The 22,478-nt window shown below is 36.4% G+C and overlaps 2 protein-coding genes and 1 pseudogene across 3 annotated transcripts; all 3 read left to right on the top strand.

The window, feature by feature from the left end:
* The first annotated feature begins 3,437 nt into the window (after positions 1 to 3,437).
* Positions 3,438 to 12,125, top strand: LOC113107139 (extracellular matrix protein 2-like; annotated as a pseudogene).
* A 624-nt stretch (positions 12,126 to 12,749) lies between these two features.
* LOC113107140 (biglycan) lies at positions 12,750 to 19,590 on the top strand. Of its 2 annotated transcripts, XM_026269414.1 has the most exons (9): positions 12,750 to 12,960; positions 13,270 to 13,409; positions 15,376 to 15,637; positions 17,342 to 17,454; positions 17,600 to 17,813; positions 18,223 to 18,333; positions 18,542 to 18,635; positions 18,821 to 18,959; positions 19,034 to 19,590. In XM_026269414.1, the coding sequence occupies exons 3-9, from the start codon at positions 15,394 to 15,396 to the stop codon at positions 19,229 to 19,231; spliced, it is 1,113 nt and encodes a 370-aa protein (XP_026125199.1). In that variant the 5' UTR covers positions 12,750 to 12,960; positions 13,270 to 13,409; positions 15,376 to 15,393; the 3' UTR covers positions 19,232 to 19,590. The 2 variants fall into 2 exon arrangements, with proteins under 2 accessions (XP_026125199.1, XP_026125198.1); XM_026269413.1 differs by lacking the exon at positions 12,750 to 12,960 and having other exon boundaries at positions 13,163 to 13,409.
* Positions 19,591 to 19,802: 212 nt separating this feature from the next.
* On the top strand, positions 19,803 to 21,652 carry LOC113107141 (HRAS-like suppressor 2). The gene is made up of 4 exons (XM_026269415.1): positions 19,803 to 19,936; positions 20,304 to 20,424; positions 20,708 to 21,006; positions 21,114 to 21,652. Exons 1-4 carry the CDS (start codon positions 19,919 to 19,921, stop codon positions 21,186 to 21,188), a joined length of 513 nt encoding a protein of 170 aa, XP_026125200.1. The 5' UTR covers positions 19,803 to 19,918; the 3' UTR covers positions 21,189 to 21,652.
* The last annotated feature ends 826 nt before the right edge of the window (positions 21,653 to 22,478 follow it).

Here is a 22,478-nt window from a genome sequence, read left to right on the forward strand (position 1 = left end):
AATTTATGTTCTGTGGGTCATCAGTAGTTTTTTCGAGTTCGCATCATATAATCTATGTGAATCAGCTTTGGCTTGTGGCTTGGCAAAGAGACTGAGGTAAAATCGGTTTATATAACGTTACCACCCTTTTGTGACTGACAGTTTTCGATGAACACGCCCGTTCGTTCATAAGTCTATAAAAAAGGGACAATTTGGTTAAAAAAAAAAAACCTAATATGAATTGTAAAAAGTGTATGACCCATTAAGTTTTCCATTGTTTGTGACTTTACATTGATTGCTCCATGCAGACTGAAACAAAACTGAAATATTAACTACAATCTTCGCCAAAAATGCTTAATTGGTAAGTTTTTTTTTTATTTTTTTTTTTACCAGTCCCAAAAATGTAATTCATTCATTCATACATACATACATAGTACAGTGATGGGGAATTTTACTTTTAAAAGTAATGCATTACAATAATGAGTACTACTCCTTAAAGAGTAACTAATTGCTCTTCGTTGCCTTGCATTACATTACTTTTGCGTTACTTTTTCGCATCTGGGCTGGGCTTGCATATTTTTAAGATAGAAAAGGTATATTTTTGGCATATGTAAAAGCCATATTTAACTTTATTGCATATTTAATTATTGCATGTTTTGCGGCATATTCTAAGACTGCATTTAAGTTTTTATTCATTTTGAGGAATACTAAATCTGTTTTTGTGCAAGTGAGATGAGTAAAGGCATGTTCACATTTAGCATAGAGCTACAGTAACCATTGTATTTACACATTGCACTTACTGCTGATTTTTCTCAACATGAAAACAGGAGAACTGTTAATCAATAAATGGGAAAACAAAGTAGCTGGTGTTACTTATTTGAAAAAGTAACTTTTACTGTAAATTGAAAAATAATGCATTACTTACTTGAAAAAAGTAATCTGATTACATAACTCTGATTAGTTACTTGTAATGCATTACCCCCTCAACACTGTACATACATGCAATCAATCACTCCTCAGAACTGATTTAAAACATGTCTTACCATAGATATTTTTCTAATATGTTAGAAAAAATGTGATTAAATAAAACTCGTTGCACTTTTTAAATATCAGGTGCAAACATTTCCATTATTTTTCCTTCAAGCTCTGTATCATATCCATAATATCTAATATATATCAGATATAGCACTGCTTTTTTTTGCCAGTGAGCAACAGGATATATCCAAAGCCTAGCAAAGAGATCCATTACAGATACAGAAAGCGAGAAAGAAGGACAGTAAAAATGTCAGTTATATTGCATCGCTGTAATCTGCACCATAATCTTATGGTCAGATCTCACTCTGAGCACTAAAAATATACAGACAGTAATCACTGTTGTTAGAGGACTGAGAAGTATCTAGTGGTAGGCGGCTTTTTAATGAGTCAAGAAAAGAAAACTGTTCCCAAATACATACAGCTAGAGATAAACAGAAGAGATCTATTTCTTTGCAGAGGTTCTTATCTATCTATCTATCTATCTATCTATCTATCTATCTATCTATCTATCTATCTATCTATCTATCTATCTATCTATCTATCTATGTATTGTTCTATCGTTCTATCTATCTATCTATCTATCTATCTATCTATCTATCTATCTATCTATCTATCTATCTATCTATCTATGTATTGTTCTATCGTTCTATCTATCTATCTATCTATCTATCTATCTATCTATCTATCTATCTATCTATCTATCTATCTATCTATGTATTGTTCTATCTATCTATCTATCTATCTATCTTTTGTTCTGTCATTCTATCATCTTTGTTATGTCTTTCCGTTTGCTCTGTCATTTTATCGTTTGCTCTATCTATCATTCTGCCGTTCTATCTATCTAGAGTCAGTCACGTTCTCTAAACAGTCTGGGCTGTAGATTTATCATGTTCTCGACAGGCTTGGCTCCAGCCGTGTGTGTGGACGGATGGGGAATTCTAGGAAAAAGTAAACACTGATTCTCAAGTTGTCATGAAGAAAATGAACGCACTAGACTGTTTGCTGTCTGAGGTTGGCTTACTTTAGTTGTATATCAAACTGTATTTTTGGATGGTCTTCATATACAGACTCATTCCAATAGCGGACCACGGATGAAGGATGTTGCTAAAATGATTTCGTGTTATTTGTTTGTGACATTTATATCTGGTCTAATCTGTTTTTTGGTTGGACTCTGAGCAGGTGAACGAGGTAAACCCGAAGGCAGGAAGATGTGGGTGGTGTTGTTTGCCTGTTTAAAATGATTGTTTGTCTTCATGAAGATTCAGGGTTTTTATTTTTGAATGTAAGACAGGAAGCTCTGGGCATGTCTTGTGGAGGGGAGCATTACATCAAATTACTTAATAATTTTCTGTGTGGGAGGCAAAAACAAAGGAAGGCTATAACAAACTTGAGTGTAGGAGATGAAAAAATTATTAAGTAGAACTAAATTAGTTATTTGTCCCAGCCTTCTCCAAACACATTTTATATAATCAAAACAAGCTTACACTTGTGTGCTAATGTTGTGCTGACCACATTTCTTTGCACTGATATTCATTCTCATTTCAAACACTGTTTTTTTTTTATTCTGAATAAGATATTAACATGATAAAAAATATATAATATTTTTATTATTTTGATTGTTAGATTCTTAATTAGGTTATTTCAGTATTTTTATGTGACTTGTACTTAAATTTTGATTAATATACACAGATCAAAAGTTTGAGGTCACTAAGATGTTTTTATACTTTTATTCCTTTTTAAAGTATTGAATTTAAAATACTTTAAAGTGAATGCTTAGTATCAGCTAGTATATAGTAAAATGTGACATTAAATATTTCAATATTTCAATAAACGTTTTTTAACATACTATTTATCAAAGTTTTTTTTATTTTTTAATATTAAGCAGCACAACTGTTTTCAACATTCATAATAATAAGAAATGTTTACTGAGAACCAAATCAGCATGTTAGACCACAACCTACAATAGCCTAGAAAAAGTTTCCAAAAATGTAAACGTGCTGCACTGAGATTATTTCAGTTTAGTCAATAATAGAACTTCTCAGATAGAACATGGCATAAATTCTCTCTAATGCTATTTAATGAAGTGGTTGTTATAGCAACAGTGCTCGTATGCAGTGAAATGGCCACACTGGACAGAAAGAGGCCGCAAGGTTGCAAAAGGCAATGGAACTTGAAGAATTTCTCAGGACTGTGGTGCCGTTAGCCCTTGGACAAACAGAGCTACCTTTCATGACAACAGGCTCCCTACAGACCAATGTTTGCTCTGCTCTTCCATCAAACGTGCACTAGCATAGAAACACAAACAATAAAGAGCATTTTAAGAGAGACTTAAAGTGAGACACACCGGAAGTGCATACATTGATGTCAGAACATTAAAACATGTTAAAGATAAGATTATTTTCCCCTTGAGGACGCTCTAATAGTTTGTTTTTCTCTTAAGACCGACGGCCGTTGGTTGAGAGGCGGTTGGTGGGTCTTTAGGGCAAGTGAAAGAAGCGCTTTGTTGAAACTGTTTTGATTTGATTTTTTCCCTCTCACTCCCCTGCTTCCGTACCATTCCTGCCTCCTCAATCTCTGCTCTCACCTTTGCTTTTCTTTTTCTTTTTTCTCCCTCAGAGGGATGGGTGATGGGCTGACCATGATTTCCAGACGCAGAATATAACTGGCCTTTCAGAGGGTGCAGCCCTCAGAGTCATTGAGACAGCTGTCTCTGGCAGATTGCACCTGAACTATCTCCGGCATACATTTACAATGTACAAGCCGTTAGCTTTGTGTCTGTTTTTAGCGCTTTTAGCAGCTGAGGGGAAACAAGAAAAGGGAAGAAGAGAGAGACAGAAGAGCTCCAGACGATTCTTATCCACCGAGGATGCACCTGACTATGGTAACCCTTTCCTTCCAGGTGAGCAATGCTTTAAGCATCTTTTTATTTGAGTCAAAAATAATCAGAGAATATATCGTTTTCTGATGTTGTGATTTTATATGTATATTTATTGCGTAATTGTTGTAAAAATAAGTTGTTGTTTTAAAAAAGGGGTTAAGCAAAAAAAAAAAAAAAAAAAAAGGTAAAATATATATGTATGTATGTGTGTATATGTTATTTTAAATTCGTTGTGCAGTATTATTTATTGAAAATAACTGGTTACACTGAATTGAATTGAATTGAAGAAGGTCTGTAGAATATTTGGACAAAAGTCATGCTTAAAAATGTATGAATGTCTTTGCATTACAACAAAACATCAAACCAAGTAGCATTCATTTGACAGAACACAAACACATTTCAAGCAAAACAATTTAAAACCAATTTTTGTTTTGTGGGACACCTTAGGAAACAGACATCATACACTAAAAATAAATTGTATTTTTATTTAGTTTTGAATTTTTTTATAGTTAATATTTTAAATTAAATTGATTAAAACATATTATATTTAGGGCTGTCAGATTAACTCATTAATTTAATTAATTAGTTATGAAAAAATAATGCAATTAAAAAAATGTTTGGAGGCCTGGAGGCTTGAGACTGTCCCGTAGACTGCCAAGTAAATAACAGTGTCAAGGTCCAGAAAAGGTATGAAAAGTGGTCGTCACAATACTCCATCTGCCTTCAGATGTGCAATCTGGGTTATATGAAGTGACAGGAACACTTTTTGTAAGCGAAGAAAACAAAAAGAACAACTTTATTCAATAATTCCTTTGTCAACGTTCTCCTCTGTGTCACTCCATACCACCGTGCTGTGTACGCTCTTCTTCTCTTGCTGTCCTCCGCGCCACAAGGACCAGGTCACCTGTAGGAGAAAAAAAACAATCCTTGCCTACAGTTTTGCAGTCCGTCCCCTCAGTTTATAAACTGTACACATAGTTCCCTCGGTTTAACAAATAGTGCACACAAATTAATAAACTGTACTCATGAATTCTTAAACTGTTCCCTTGGTTAAACAAATTGTACCCATGGATTAATAAACCGTACCCATGAGCATACGGATTGGAAATTCGTGGGTACGGTAACGGTTTATTAATCCAAGGAGCGCACGGTTTAGAAATTTGTGGGTACGGTTTATTAATCCGAATGTGCAATTTGTTAAACCAGGGGAACATTTTAAGGATTCATGAGTACGGATTATGAACTGAGGGGACGGATTGCAAAACCGTCTGCACGGATTGTTTTATTTTTTCTCCTACAGGTGACCTCCGTAAGGATGCGTTGTATTATTTCACATCAAAGCTAAATACACATAGAAACAGCTCATCCTTGTGGCACAAGGATGTGGCATAAATATGAAGTTAGTATTGTGTTATATTTTAAACACATTATATGTTTCTGTTCAGTTTTGCCATCAAAATATTTTCTATAAATCCACAGCACAGCAGAACTGTTGCGTGTCTCCTAGCAAGCGTTACTGAATGAATCCACGTTTTGAACGAATCGTGTGAATCAATGATTCAAAGGACTATTCAGCCATTTACTTCATTCCTGAATGAATAAGCCATTCGAATGTATAAAAGACTCGTGAAGACATATACCGCCACATGCTGGCATTTTTAGTTTCTTATTTAGGGTATTATTTAACTTTTTTGTTTTTTTAAAGTGAAAAAAATTAGAAAAGAAAAAAAAATAACTTTAAAGGAATAGTTCACCCAAAAAATTTTATTTATGTCATAATTTACTCAAACCCGAATGACTTGGGCTACTTTCTTTTGTGTAACATAAAAAAGGTATTTTGAAGACTGTTAGTAACAAAAAAGTTTTGGTTACCAATGACTTCCATTGCATGAACCCGAAAAATGTTAGCCTAAACGTTTATGTTTAATAAACGTTTAAATACATTTTATGTGGAATCAAATAAAATATTTCTTTCTTAAGCTACTATTTATAATGTCTACTTAAATACTTTCTCAAAACACACAAAAATAGCATTAAATAATCTTTGGGGGTATTTTAAAAGCCAAATGTAATTTGCAATTAATTAGATAAAAAAAAATTAACTGACAGCCATATTATATTATATTATATTATATTATATTATATTATATTATATTATATTATATTATATTCATTTATCTTATGCAGTGTCATTCTTGTGTGCTGAATTCTTACATTTTGTCTGTGTGGATACATGCCAGGGCGTAGCAGCCAGTGTTTGGTGAATGGGATTTCTCTGTTTGAGGGGGCTGTGTGGTCTCCAGAGCCTTGCAGTGTGTGCCAGTGTAAAGATGGAGCCGCAAGCTGCCGAACCATCCCCTGCCCAGCCAGAGGTTTGGAAACCACCATCATTTCTTTTTTGATGAATAGAAAGCTCAAAAGAACAGCATTTCAATGAGAAATATTCAAAATATAAATATTTTGTAGCATTATACATGTCTTTACTGCCTGTTTAAAACAAGTTAATGTGTTAAAATAACATAAAAATATATTTAATATAAATAAAAATATACATTTAATCTTAACCTCTAACTTTTAAGTAGTCCTAGTGCTTGTTCCGTTCTTGCATTTTGATTGTTGTTTTGGGGTTTACTTTAAAATAGTAAATGGATTAGCAATTTGTAGTAAAAGCTAAAGAGAACAGTGGGCATCCCTGTGGTGATGCAGGCTGGGAATTATGTAAAACATTGGCTCCTAGTGTGGTGCAATGCAGTGCTGGGAAATGTGCCATCAGGGAGTGGGATGCTTGGTGGAGGGTACTGATTTTCTGTTTGCCACACCATGTCTAGCTTCACCCACCCTGAAGTCTGTGGCCAGTAAGCCCAGTCCAACATCTGTAGGGAAAACAAGCTCGAAAAACAGACTGACAGGGAATGGAAAACCACCTGTGGGGATGGAGGTTCTGGAGGTGAAACCAAAGAAGAACAAGTTGGTGATCACCCCAGCAAAACAAGTATGTGGATGTGCATGAGAAAATTTAATGTATGTCTTATACTTCATACTTAATTTTCCCTTATTATTGTACTTTTTTTTTTCTTTAAATGTGTATTTGTTGGTCCTAGCTGGTTTAAGGTGGTATTTCTGCTTTTTTAGTCTGTCTATGCTGGTGCTCTGCTGGTTTACCTGGTCGGTCTTCCGAAAACCACTCTCCCCTCTTAAAGGGATAGTTCACCACTAAAATGAAAATTCTGTCATTAATTACTCTCCCTCATTGCATACCAAACCCATATGATCTTCGTTCATCTTTGGAAAACAAATTGCAAGGTGTTACTCTTGTGAATGTGCGTTGAAGACTGACACGGAAGAGAAGAAATTGTTGAATAAAGTCATTATTTTTGTTTTCTTTGCACACAAAAAATTAAGGTTGGTAGATCACTGATGTCACTTGGACATTACTAACTTTTTGGGCCTTGAACGTGTCAGTTGCATTTCTGTCTGTGCAGAGTCAGAAAGCTCTCGGATTTCATCAAAAATATCTTAATTTGTGTTCTGAAGATGAACAAAGGTCTTACAGATTTGGAACGCTATGAGAGATAAACAGGGTTTTCACTGCAAAGTCACAGAAGAACCATTTTGGTTCCCCAAATAACCTTTCAGTGCACAGTATGAAGAACATTTTATAACTTCTGTGCAATGGAAAGATTCTATGGATGTTAATATAGAAAATGCCAATATAGAACCTTTATTTCAAAAGTATAAAACCAGCGAACCAGACCAGCTAGTAATAGCAAACCATTTTAGTTTTAAGCAGATTTGACCTTTTAATTGTATTTAAATGCTTATGTTTTTTATTCAGCCTCCCTCAAATGTTCCTAAGAAGCAAGTGAAGAAAAACCAGGAGGTGAGTGTGAGTCTGGATCCTGGAAAACCTCCTAAGACCCCTGTAATACCCACAGGACCAAGGTTTATGAGACCAGTCCATTTTGATTATGATGACCATGATGATGACGACTATCTAGAAGACGACAGCGACAGTGATGATGACGATGATAACCGCAGCATTCCGGTGTTCAGATCTGCTGTTCGTCCTGCAGCACTCGAAAGACGAGTAATACCGCCCACATTCAAACCGGCCAGACCACGAGCACAGCCAGCCTTTGCTCTTCCTACAAGAAAATCTGTGATCCTGCCCACTGGAAGGCCACTGCCAGCCCCCACTCGGAGACTGGTGGATCGAGGTATTGGCCGTCCAGTCATCAGTACCTCTGTTCACATGGAGTCTCTCCCAGCAGGCTGCCTGCTTTCAGAGTCTCTTATTGCTTGTGGAAACACTCGCCTTACCCAAATGCCCATCATCAAAGATGCTGGGGTCCGGAGTCTCTTTCTAGCAGGTGAGGTGAGAGAAGGTCTCCTTGCACATGAGGATTAATTATGCACTGTGAAAATCATTTTCTCATCTAAGGTTTTTTGTCTCTTTTTACAATAAAAACATCTGAAAATCCTTACAATAAGTTAAAAAAAAGTAAAATATAATACATTTTTGGAGAATATATCTTGAATAAGGTGTATTTTCTTACCTCATTAGTGTTCTTTTTCTTTCTTTCATTTAGGCTTCACCTAAATCCTTTTATACTACATAAAAACTACCATTCAGAAGTTTAGTGTTTTTTTTTTCTTTGTTTTTTTTTTTTACTTTCTCCTTGTCTGAGAATCTTGACAAAACATATATAACATTTTAAAATATATTAAAATAGAAAAAATGTATTATAAGTTGTATAAATATTTCACAATATCAAGTTTTTTTACTGTATTTTTGATCAAACAGTGTTTTTGCAACAGGAGTATACATATAAAATATGTTTCAAAAAATATTTGTCATAATGTGACAATAGGAGATGGAAACCTATTATTACAAACTTCACAAAATTTTAAGTTAAGAGTCTGAAAATAGGGCTCTATGTTATTTGAGAGATGTCCTTTGCATGTTTTACTGTGTTCTAACACAATCTGGCAGTGTCCTATTGTTTGCCCATCAGATGATTGACTGTATGTGGCACTGCAAGAGCTGGCACTGAAATGTGAGAAGTGTAAACAGAGCTTACCATGATCCAGAAAAAGGTAAAAAATTACTCTTGACTTGGTATGTTGCAGATAACAAAATCAGCAAGATCCCATGGCATGCTCTGGCAGGTCTTCCCAACCTGGAGTGGCTCGACCTCAGCAAGAACAAGCTGGATGATTTCTCTTTGGGTCCAGATGTGTTTCGGGTGAGATAAAGTCAAAGGAAGCTTATTATATTAGCAAGCATACTGACACATAACACATACAGTTTGTTTACACATAACAATCATTGTGATATTTCTTTGGACTCTAATAATGAACAGATTAATGTAGATCTGCAAAAATAGAGACTGCTTTGTGATCTGTTATCTGTAATGATGGTGAGTTATCAGGCCTTATGGTGCGGCACAGTGCAAGCTTGATATTTAGCAAGTAGCTGACGTGTTTTCGCAAGATGTCAAGTCTGACATCACCGAGACAATTCTCACCAGGATGCTGCAGCGAACATGGGAATTTTCAGTCAATAGATATTACCCCCTAAAAAGAAACACAATCATTTTTGACCTCTTTCTCACCCATGTGTCATATCTATTAGGCGCCAAGCACAGGTTTTACAGGTGACATATATATGACACAGGGCAAAATAGTGCTTTTTTCACTCGGTAGCATGATCAAGAAATGTCTGTTCCTCATGGCAGATGCCAGAACTCTGTGTAACTGATGCTTCTGTGACTTGCAGCAAGCTTTGAAATATTTCCAGTCTGGTTTTGACAGTGTCATGAGTATCTTCTCGGCCTGTTGCAGAACTTGACGAAGCTCAGGAGGTTGAACCTTGATGGAAACAACTTCACTAAAGTGCCGTCTCTCCCTCCGTCGCTGGTAGAGCTGAAGATCAACGATAATAAACTCAGTGCTCTCACTCCCCACAGCTTTCAGGGTAAACACAAAACCACAGTGTCCATACGAACGTATTCAACACTCTGGTCCGTTAAAAGATCAGTTTTTCACGTTAGGGGTTAATCTGTGCATTTTAAAATGACTTGCTTGATTTATTATATTACACTTACTTTTTAATGTTTCTCCAAGATAGCGGTTAGATTAAATGGATACATCTATTTTTTATCAAATAAATGCAGGGTCTTTCAACATTAGAGATTTCTTTCAAAACATTTAAAAATGTAACAACTGAGATCTCTGTTTCCAATTACCAGTAAATGCTTATATATTAACCATAAATGACATATTTAGTGTAATTAATGTTATTTTGTCCTCAGGTTTGTCTCAGCTGCTGACACTGGAGTTAGAGGATAATTATTTCCACGATGGAAATGTCTCTCCTTGGCCTTCAAGCCTCTCAGGAGGCTGATTTACCTCAGGCTGGATGACAATAAGTTCAGGGCTATTCCCTCTGGTCTGCCTGTTTCAGTACAGGTCAGTTACATTTTGTCTCTCAAAACGCCAAAATTGCAGTACATTTACATACTATATACTCGTGTAAAACGTGCACTAGATTTTAGTTTGGTGACACTGTGTAGTGTGACATACGGTGCAGTGTAGCAGGTAATGGATTGTTGTTGATTTGTAACTTCACCAGGAGCTACACCTGTCTGACAACAAGATAGAGGTGGTCCATTCAGGGCTCCTCAACAAGACCACAAACCTGAGAGTCCTGAATCTCAGCCATAACCGAATCCGAGAAGACCGCATTCATCCAAGAGCATGGATACACTTGCTGTGAGTTCAGATCTCAGTTCTCTGCTGTTAGGTGCCATCTAGTGGACAATTACTGTAATTATATGGTGAATAAAGAGATGGCGCTCTTGTACAAACACATAGGTCTCTATGATTTTGTAAGCAAGACATGTTCCTTGGTCAACATGTTTTGTAGTATTAACCCAGTCCCTACCCCTAATCCTAACTCTACTCATAATTTATTCCTATAATTAGAGGGAAATGATATCTGATTAACAAGGGGGTAGAAGCACCTAACTGTGACAATAAACCGGCTAAAACTGACATTTCCTGAAAAGTTATCCCTCAAAATTAAGCCCCTATTTTACAAAAAACTATTAGTGTCACTGTGAACACAAAGTACTTTTTAGTATTTCAAAACTATCTTCAAAAATGTCTTTATCCACAGAAAACTGGAGTATTTGGACCTTTCCCACAATAAGCTGGTTCACGTTCCCTCTTTCCTGCCGGTTGGTCTGCGGACAACTCATCTTGCATCACAACCAAATTGAGCGCATCCCTGGCTATGTGTTCGGCCACCTGCGACCTGGTCTGGACTCCCTGCAGCTCTCGTACAACCGTCTGCGTGAGGACGGGATAAATGAAGTGTCCTTCCTGGGCCTGTACAACTCGCTGACTGAACTTCTGTTGGACCATAACCAGCTCAGATCAATCCCACGAGGCATTCTACAGTTAAAGAACCTGCAGCACCTGAGACTGAACCACAACTACATCAGGTTAGTGAGTCGGTCTCTCTGTCTGTCTGTCTGTTGCTTTGTCTTTTTAACCTGATCTTCTCTCTGTAGCTACATCACTATGAACTCATTGTGTGACACCACGGCCCGTGAGGACTCCCTGCTGTTGTCTGTTCATCTGGAGTACAACCTGATCGACCGCCGCCTGATTCCACCAACAGCCTTCTCCTGCATTAAAACCTACCAGAGCGTCCTTCTGCGGCCCCAGAGATACGAAGAGCACCATGAATGAAAGCGATTTTTGGGGCTGTCGTTTCCAGTGCATCTCAATTCAATGCTTAAATCTGAGTTTTAAGTGAAATTAAGATAAAGATGCAGCTCCCCTTTCACACCAGAGGCCTTTTATTTTACATGGTGCTAAATGTGCATCTTTCTTGTTGCAGTTGGCATTATATTTTGTGTACGTCTGTTGTTGTTGTTTCCATATCTAATGTCTGTCTTGGTTTGTTTTATACCTGCATGTCTGCAGTTTACAATCTCTTATAAAGCGGAGTTGTATGTGCAAGAAAATTCCCTCTTTTTATATGCAAAAGGTTTTTAATAGATCGCCTTTACATTATTTATTTTGATTAAACTGCAATGCATCACTTTTTTTATACCGTTTTAACAATTTTCAGTTGCAAAGGCTTTGACTTTTATATTTAGTTTTGTGATACCGTGTGTTGTATGTGCTTTTGTATTCTGTCACAAACTACAATAAAGTTGAGAAGTGACAAATAATCTGGTGTCAAATAGAGTTATTTTTCAGCATTTTGTATCATTAATATTATGAGTGCATGTCTGATGGAAACGATGCACTGGTGTCTTGATGTATGCTATTTGTTCAACAAGTTAGTTATTCAGCATATGCTTGAAGAGCCTGATTCTCTCATTGGTCAACTAGGAGGCGTCAGTAAACGTAAATCCTAAAACAGTTTAAAAAGGAATGATATAAAAGAATTGTTACACATTTGATTTAATAAAATATATATTTTTATCAAAAGTTACATTTACATTTAAATGCTGAGCTGTCACTTTTGACAAATGTGATTGACAAATGTTTGCTTTGTCCCTACAATAATTTTTCATTTAATTTAATGTAGGCCTATTGACAGCCCTACTTTCTTTTGGCTTCTTTACACTAGTGGAGAAAAATACTGATGGATACTAAAGGTCATTCTGACTGGATGTTTTTTGTCTTGCTAGTCAAATGCAGTCAGTGCTGAGTCGCATGTTCATCATTCTGTATTATGACTCTGTAGACTAGCACACTGGGCTGTGGCACTCTCTGCTTGCTCTATTTCTGTCCAGAGAAACTCTCTTATAGTGGTAACTCTCTGCCACAAGTGCTTCTTATTCTGCCTCACAGCAGGCCTCTGTCCCAGATTTATTTTCTTTGGGCCGTCCCTACATTGATTCTCTGTTGATGTATATATTTCTGTGACTACTCTTCATTTCCAGGGCGTGGGTCATATCCTTAAACCATGAAGAAAAACTTCCTTATATTAAAAGAGCATATCCCTGAGTAACAGCAGTCTTAGTGGGAAAACCTGGAAGTCTGTGGTAACGTATTCATTGAGACTATTAGCATGTCATACAGACACTTGTCGCTCTCTCTCTCTCTCTCTCGCTTTCTGTCTGTCTTTCTATATCTGTCTGTCTCTCTGTCTGTCTATGTCACACTGTCTCTCTCTCTCTCTCTCTCTCTCTCTCTCTCTCTCTCTCTCTCTCTCTCACTCGCTCTCTCACTCTCTCTCTTCACCCAAAAAGAAAGAGAAAAACAGTGGGAGGGAAAGCCAACTTAAGTGGGAATGTCTCAAATGCACATTTTTTCCCCTCTTTTTGCAAGCTGTCCTGTGTTTTGAACTACAGGTAGTGTTCAGTGCTGTGTGACCGCTGGCAGCCAAGGACCTAATAGACAGTCATCCAAAACAATGATCAAACTATAAATCAATCTGCCATCAGATACCTTAAAAAGAAGAAATAACCTGCAAATACATCTCACACACCAGGTAAGATGCTTTAATGCTCTTTTTTATCTTCCTGACCTGTTCCCCAGTTTTGTGCGCCTGATGAGTTTCCATAGTAACTTTATTCATCTGTTTCCATTGCGACCAGTTCAGTTCTTTGAAAAGCTTACAAAGCTTATTTGAGCACATAAAAAAAACTACCACTTAAATTATTTTTAAATCCTTTAGAAATGTTGTTCTGTAGTTTTGTGCGTCACTCAGTCATCCACGTCACCTCTATAATCTTGACAACATTCAGTAATGTAGTCTTTAATTAGCCCATCTCATCTCTTTAATATAAGATGTAATTCAGCTTTGACCATTTGGCATCATTTGGATGTTATGCATCTTTAAAGGAAAATCTAGACATTTTATTCTTATTTTTTAAAAAACATCTATATAAAGCTCATAAGTAAGTAAGTGGGTGCAAACTATTTTAGACTGAGGCAAAGACTCTTAATGAGCTGAAAAACCATTCCATTAATTAGTACTTTTATTATACTATTAGTAGAATTGTTGTGGCAGTGGTAAAATCAGGCTGTGCATGTCATCATTTTGTGTGCTTTTAAATGAAGTCTGTCAGTTTATTACATAACATTATTGTCATATTTTAAGAGGATATGATTTTGGTAAATTTGGTGCCTTATTTTGGTGCATGAATAAGGGTGGCTCTCCAAAAACAATCTGTTAAACTTGCCAGTAATGTGGTTCTTCTGCCATTTTGTGGTAAAGGGTGTGGGAGTGAATTTAAAGAGAGAGAAAGAGCTTAGAGGCAGTTTAAAACCACACGCACAACACGTGGCACAAAAAAACTAGTTACAGCAGATCTGGATGGTCACAGATGGATCAGTGGGTCTGCATGTGAATGATCTATTTTAGTATTTTTAGTATCTATCTATTTAATCTATTTTAGTTGCATTCATGCGATTGCAGTATTTATTAATATTTTCAATTAGCTTTAATTTGAGTAATTTTGTTATGTGCATTTGTCATTTTTATTATTGTTTGTTATAACTGTTATTTTTATTTCAGCTTTAGTCTTTGTGATTTTAGTACGTCAGCATAATCTTGTTTCAATTAGTAATTTCATTTTTTATATTTATGTTTTCTTTTATTTCAGATTAATTTCAATTACTGAAAAGATTTAAATAGTTGATAATTTTAGCAACACTGGATCTGAAATAATGCAGTCTGAAAATCAGTTTTGTTCTGAACTCTGATATGACTTACTAAATTATCTGAGCTATTTAATCCACACATATTTTATAGCTTTATACTTTATACAATTTCCATTTTTATACCTTCCAAGGAATTTTAGACTAAACATCTGAGACTGTTGATACTTAAATGAAACAAAGTACCCTGAACTATGAAAAAGCAATAAAATGTTCTTCTAGGATGGAACTGCTATTAGTTATTAGTGAATCAAGTCACATCTTTAATTTATTTACATAATTATGTACATCTGTCACGTTTCTTCTGTAGAGCCATATGATCAAATGAACCAAAAGGACAATAATAGCTAAATATTTTTTCACTTGGCTTTCATCTCCTACTGATGTTGCATCGGTGTAGTTTCAGCTGTAATTCAGCTAAACAAAGGATGCAAAAATACACTGAAATACACCCATTCTGGGAGAAAAAAAACAGACTGTAAATATCTCATGAAGACAGGTTACGAAAATACACATTTACACACTTTGATGCATCTGACCCAAACACTTATTTCCCTGTCTCAGGCTTCAGTTTTAGAAACAATGAGATATTTTCCCTATTGTCAATGTGGAGAGCAGATTGGTTTATTGTGACTGTCAGTGAGACGGTTGTTAATGAGACCACAGAATGATGGATATGACCAGAATCAGCTCTTGGATGCAAAGTAGCATTTATGGTTTTTATAAAAGTGTGGAAAACAATTTTACTGCCATAATTTGAAAGTTTACTTCCTCTGTGTTTCTCTTTTTCGCAGATTAAAAACATAGCAACCATGTTGTCGGTCTATGTGGTTTTTCTCTTTCTCTGCACTGCCCACCTGTCACTAGACTCTTCCGCCCTTCCCTTCGAGCAGAATGAATTCTGGGACTTTGGCAAGGACATTGATTTGAAAGAGCTGATGATGATGATGAAGGACCAGGAAGAGGGCTCAGCTATGGATCCATACCAACCAGAACATCCCACATGTCCATTTGGCTGTCGGTGCGACCTCAGAGTTGTACAGTGCTCGGATTTAGGTGGGCTTAAGATGATATGTGTTTGCAGTGGTGTCTTGGTATAGACAGAAAAGATAATGACTGTTTAGACGAAGAGGTTTGGCTTCTAGACCCAAATTTTTATATTGGACAACACCGTGCCAAAATAGTTTACTGCACAAATGAAAAAAAAGTCCTTAAAACTAAACTTTGAAAAATACCATGAACTGCATAGCTCTAAAAATATGAAAAACAAATATTAATATGGAATGCACATGATGAATATGAAAACAAAATATTATATTTGCTGCTTGAATTTTTTTTTTTTTGGTGTACTAAATATAGCTTAGCAATTTACTTATTTTATTTCATAGCAATTATTATTTTTTTTTTCTATTTAATACAGTTTTTCATTATCCGAACAAACTTGTGACCCATTTTTGGGTTGCAACTCACCATTTGGTAACTACTGGTGTAAAGAGTGGAGTTACGCTGGTTTGTGATTAGGATGGTGTGAGTTAAAGGATATCCCATTTATATCACCCATCTTATCCCAAAATTACTAGCCTGTGACATCAAGGAAAGATCAAAGACCTTCCTATCATATTTCATTTTGAAAATGTGGTATGAATGAATGTGGTATGAAATGCATTGGTTTGAATATGAGTTATGAGTTATATATCAAATGTTAATGAAAGTTGTGACTGTAAGTAGGGAAAGTGAGCAGGACATTTTAGCTGAAAGCTAAAGAGAAATGTCAGGTTTTAAAATCCACATCAAAGGCCTGAATGAGATCAGGATCAAATTTAGTCTGAGGACGGATACCAATTCAGACACACCGCTAATCTGGCCCATCCACATCAGACAGCACATGTGGTGTGTGGTCGGTCACCTGAGAAGACAGACGCTCTGGTTATTCTGCTCGGTACAGCAAACGTGCCATAAACTATGATGTCGGTCACCAGGAATGATGGATTTCAAAGTAAATTGGACAGTTTCTGTGAATGCCAGTTACCACCCAAGCACAGCTGCCCTCTTTCCTATCTCTCTTCTGTGAAGTTCATATAATACAGCTATTTCCCTCTTTTTTCCTCTCTCTCTCTCTCTCTCTCTCTCTCTCTCCACGTTGTAATGTGCTACGTGGAGCCATGGTCATCTGGCTCCATCTTAATTATATGGGAAGCGTTTTAGAGGGGAATGCTAGCACACAACAACAGAGCACAGCAAACACACACAGAGTCCCGAAGCCCAGAGAATTACCAAGCATTTCCGAAATTATAGGCCGATGAAAAGTTTACAAGTGAACTCAAAGACTCTGAAGTTAATTCTGAAGAAACTGTTTCTTAAATGAACTGCCTTCCTGCTGTCTGAAGGCATCATAATGCTTTTTTTGTATTTATTTATTTTTTTAATTGAAGCATAGCGTCTATTATTAAGGCTCTCTGGAATATTTGATTTTGATTGGCCAGTTCTGGCAGGCGGCGATATTTCCTGATGTTTGCCATCGACCCTTTATGGCAACGCTGTATCAGTCTTTTAACTGTTTTATTTTAGGCCGTGTGCTGTCTTAGCAAAGTGACCTGACCTGAGACCCGCGCTACTTTCATGTATACCACACCGTGCACTGGTTCTTTCGTTACTTACACAACTGGCGCCATCTGTCGTTACATTAATGTTATACAATGTCCTTAGTGTTCCATATCTTATTTCTACCATTGTATCTGTTCTTGTTTGTTTCCCCAACAGGTTTAGGTTACGTGCCATATGATATTCCTAAAGACACACTTCTGTTGGACCTTCAGAGCAACCTGATCACAGAGATCAGGGAGGAAGACTTTAAAGGAATGACCAACCTCTATGTGAGACCTAACATATCTTTATTTCATAATTTGTATCACAATCACATTTGCTCTCTTTTTGTGAATGAATTGATATATGCAATATTTAGCTTAATGTTAATAAAAGTTTGTACAGCATTCCCTCATAGTCCTTGTCCTATTTCAGGCCCTGGTGTTAAGATATAACCAGATCTCCAAAGTCCATCCCAAGGCATTCCTTCCTTTGAAGCGTTTGCAGAAATTATACATCTCACACAACCTTCTGACTTCCATCCCCCAAAACCTGCCTCCATCCCTTGTGGAGCTGCGTATCCATGACAATCACATCAAGAAGGTGCCGGCATTTAGCTTCTCAGGCCTCCACAACATGCATGTCATTGGTAAGACTGTGTGTTTGATTCATGATGTCTAACAGACCTTTGTCAGGTAAGATGCCATATTGAATTCATCACAGATGAGGGATAGAGTTATTACAATGGCATACACTGTATCACGTTATTTTCACAACTCACAAACTTCTTTTTGACTACCAAACTTTTTTTTTCTTTCAAAAAGACATTTTGTGAGCTGAACAGTAGAACAATCCATTCAACACAATGTGTACTTCACAGCCTCATTTTCATTCCTGTCAAAAAATATATATGGCACTACCCTGACTAAAGTCTATAGTTACTCGCTGAGGTTTATAGTCCTGTAACATTGTTTTCTGGCGATATTCACTGATAAAATGAGCTATATACATAAAACTTAAGACTTGATTTGTGCCTCAAACACTGGTTGATATTGCAGAAATGGGTCGTAATCCTCTTCAGAACAGTGGTTTCGAACCTGGAGCATTTATGGGCCTTAAATTGAACTACTTGCGCATTTCTGAAGCCAAACTCACCGGAATTCCCAAAGGTAATATGAATGATGCTCAAAATGTAATTGACTTAATTTACTGCCAATCTCTTTGGCATTTTTTCATATGTTTAATTGGTAACACAGTGTAGGGGTGTAGTTGTGTTACAGAATACAAAATTCTTTTCTACATGGAATGGTTCCCATTCTTGTCTAAACACAATGCAACTCATTCTGTTCCATGTGGAATTTGTCTCATTCTTATCAGACCTTCCCAGTACTCTCAATGAGCTTCATTTGGACAGTAATCAGATTCAGGCCATTGAGTTGGTGGATCTCAGCCAGTACACCCAGCTGCAGAGGTAAACCCTACACATTCCTACTTTTTTGGTGTGGTTTATATATATATGTAAACAGACTGTTTTTGTTTGTAATGTGATATTAAATTAAACATTTCCCTTCAGTTTAACTACTTGCATGGACTTAAGAAATAAAGTTAGCTTTGGGTGTCCTCTAGTGGCTAAAACCCCTCTGTCTCTGTGTTTAGGTTGGGACTTGGCATTAACCAGATTCGCCACATTGAGCATGGTGCTTTATCTTACCTCACTGACCTGAGAGAGCTGCACCTTGACAACAACCGTCTGTCCAGTGTACCCAGCGGACTGCCTCACTTAAAGTATCTGCAGGTGTGCTTGTGTACATGATTCGACTAATTCTAGTTTATTTATACTGAATAAACTAAACCACACTTTCTTTACAGGTTGTCTACCTCCATTCAAACAACATCACTAATGTTGGAGAGGATGACTTCTGCCCTACGGGTTTCGGAGTGAAGAGGGTGTTCTACAATGGCATCAGCCTCTTTGATAACCCAATCAGGTATTGGGAGGTGCAGCCCTCTACTTTCCGCTGTGTCAGTAACCAGATGGCTGTACAGTTTGGCAACCACAAGAAATAAAACAAATTAAAAAATGCACAAAACCAATCCAGGAGGAGAACAAGAGGAAAACGCCCATATTTTCTGTAAATCAAGATATTTGAGTGGAGAAGAAGAAGAGGCACAATTCAGAAGAAACATGGACTCCATTTAAACCAAAGACAAAGTCCAACCGGTCTTTTTCAAAACTGAATATTGATGTGTGTAATTCCCTGCTGACATTAATGAATATATATTCCACAAAATGCCTTTTTGTTTAATCAAGTTGATATACAGTACAGCATTGATGACTCCTTGAGATGTCTATCAACAGCTTCATTTGCTTAGTTTTCATGGGTTGCATCTTTAAATATTGAGATAAATTCGCAGTTTGTCATTCAGGACGGCTGATTGTCAATCATTCATCATGGTAATACTGTAATAAAGTGGATGTTTATAGTGCTATCACAAGACAGCCAACATTAAAGGTTACAGGATGTTTATTTCTAACTTTAAAGTCAAGATCCTAAATGCATTCAGTATAATTAAAAATAACCTCCCAGAAGGGGAAGGAGATGTGAAGGTGGAGCACATAAAACGCTGAAAAAGACAATGCTTCCACAAACAAGTCCTTCTGCTGGTTGCATGACCACGCCTACGAGGCGTGGCAGAGTCATTTTAATTCTTTTGCGTATAGTTTCTGCTCTTAAAGACTAAACGACACGAGAGATGGACTACAAAGAACAGGTAAGGTTACTAATATTTACAGAATTAACTTGATGCGTAGATGACAGAAATTAATATTTCAATACTAGCCTATAAACAATCTGTATCATGTCACGTTAAAGTTACGACTGTAAATTCGAGCGTGAATATTTTAGAATGTGTTCTATTTTGTTACTATATTAGTATGTTTATTAGAATAGTGTTTTATAAAAGGCCTTTAGGATTAGCTATCAACTGTGAATCATTACTTTGTTAGAAAAGTGATTATAAATCGGTTATCAGTAACGTCCTTAAAGAATGCAGCCGTCATATGTGGTCAAACTTGTTTTAAAACCTGTACCAGCTGTAAACGGGTGTAATCCTGACAGACTAAAAATATCATGCACAGGTTGAGCAGGTTGTATCCACCGCGCAATTCGGAGATTTGATAGAGTTCTTGTACCCCATTGGCTACTCACACTGGGGCGTGTACGACGGAGATGGATACATCATTCACTTCTCGGTTGCCGGTAAGCACGAGAACGTTCACCTTAGTATTAATACTATTTCTATAATGATATAATCATGCTATACAACACAATAATATAGACTAGACTACTACTATACAATTCAGACTACACTGAGATAATTTACCCCAATAAATAAGGGCATGTAAAAACAAAAATGTTAACATTTGATTTTTTTTGTTTGTTTGTTAAATGCCTATTAAAAAAATAATTACAATTATATGTATCCATACATATATATTAATATGTCTTTCAAACTGTCTCATACCAAATATGCTTTTTCCAGATGAATCCCAGGTGATGAATAAGTTTCGAAATTGTCTGCAGACTATCTTCCCTGTTTGTGGTGATCTTTTGCTTGGAGAAACTAAAATAAGGCGTCAGCTTCTGGCTGAAGTTAACGTACCAAAGGGTGCTCGTGTTTCAGTGAGCAATAACCAGCACGATCTCGAGCCTTCACCTGTGGATGAAATTAGAAAACGACGAGATGCTTTACTGGACAAAGAGTATACTTACAAACTCTTCACACACAATTGTGAGCACTTTGCCACATTTGTCCGCTCCGGTAAAGCTATGTGCAATCAGGTGAGTTCATGAAAAAGGAAGCTTTAATTGAACAGTATAGACATTCTGTGTTCTGTACATCTTATTTAGACTATTCTGACATGATGTTGATTCCTTTGTTTTAACAGATTCCAGGGAAGCCCAAAAACAAGGAATGTGTGGAGTCTACAGAATCATTTAGCTTCCTTGTGCCATCGAGTTAACCTACTGAATACCAAGAACTACAGATTATCACAATAATAATATATATCATGTTTGATTAAGGATGTTTCTCACACACTCATTAAATCAGTTAAGATTCCTTTTTGATGTCATGGAAAAGGGTTCTTCACAGTGATCTGTAATAGTATATAAATGAGTGGTTTCTTCAGTGTGCCTGAGGGTCTTGTTTGGTCTCCTAGCCTTGTCAAGCTGTTCTGATGGCTGGTTTTAAAATGGTTTTGGGTTCAGGGCACCAGCTTGGTTATGCAGGAAGACCATATTAAACCATCTTACACCTGCTTTTTTTAAGCAAAAATATACAGTTAAAATGTACATTGAATGTTTAATAAAGCTGTTCACATCTTTCTGACTGTCCTTTTCACAATTCTAACTAATATGGCACTATTACTCATATTTCCAGTTTACACCACAGTTACAAAGACACCATTAAATTGCTTGAAAAGTGCAGATTTCTTTCCTGTGCTAATGCATCGTCTATTGCAACAGAACATCTGGGAAATATCTAAGAGTTCATCTTTTTTAAATAGCCAACACCCAGCAAACACAGAACGTTCCCCTAATGTCAGCATATGGTTTCCGTTTTAATTATTATTTTTTGGGTCCAAATAATGTTCAAATAACATTTTCTGTAGGTTTTATGTAACTAAAAACATATATTGTAACCAAAAGCATGAGAGTTGCTAATTATTAATCAGCTGCAGGCAGGGACGGACTAGGACTAAAAAAATGGCCCTGGACTTTTACTAAACTCGACAGCAACAACAATAACGCCTGGCATGAGTGTCACAAGACTTTAATTGTGGCTCATGATACTATACCATCCAAATTACAGCAATAGCACTGATGTTGACTAGATGTTGAGCTGGAGTGGGTGTCTTTCTCTGCTCTTGGTCTAAGCTCAACCTGAATAAACAAATGATACAATGGATTAAAAAAAACCCTTTTTTTTTTTTTTTTTTAAACTGTTTTATTCCAAGATAGCATGGAATAGTTTATATAATATGCTGTTATAACAGCATATTATGCAATCTATATATTCTATGCTGTCATAAAATGAATTTATAACTTAATAATCTTAATTAATTTATGCAATAATTAATCTTACTGCACAAATAATAATACCACATCTGAATGAAAATACACCATTACAAATGTAACTTCTGTATTCAAAATCTTCAAAGTTTATAAGCATTAACTGTAACATTACCAACATTTTTAAAAGTAAAAGCACAACATATTTCTTAATATTAGCTACTGCATGTGACATTTTA

This window comes from Carassius auratus, chromosome 8 (genome assembly GCF_003368295.1).
Source record: "Carassius auratus strain Wakin chromosome 8, ASM336829v1, whole genome shotgun sequence".
In the NCBI taxonomy this organism is placed as follows: domain Eukaryota; kingdom Metazoa; phylum Chordata; class Actinopteri; order Cypriniformes; family Cyprinidae; genus Carassius; species Carassius auratus.

Bases quoted from the DNA above. Each gene is read 5' to 3' on its own strand.
- LOC113107140 (XM_026269414.1), top strand. From the start codon at position 15,394: ATGTTGTCGGTCTATGTGGTTTTTCTCTTTCTCTGCACTGCCCACCTG. The intron at 17,814-18,222 runs GTAAGACTGTGT...TTGATATTGCAG, and splicing joins CCACAACATGCATGTCATTG to AAATGGGTCGTAATCCTCTT. The intron at 18,334-18,541 runs GTAATATGAATG...CATTCTTATCAG, and splicing joins ACTCACCGGAATTCCCAAAG to ACCTTCCCAGTACTCTCAAT.
- LOC113107141 (XM_026269415.1), top strand. The intron at 20,425-20,707 runs GTAAGCACGAGA...TGCTTTTTCCAG, and splicing joins CATTCACTTCTCGGTTGCCG to ATGAATCCCAGGTGATGAAT. The intron at 21,007-21,113 runs GTGAGTTCATGA...TTGTTTTAACAG, and splicing joins GTAAAGCTATGTGCAATCAG to ATTCCAGGGAAGCCCAAAAA.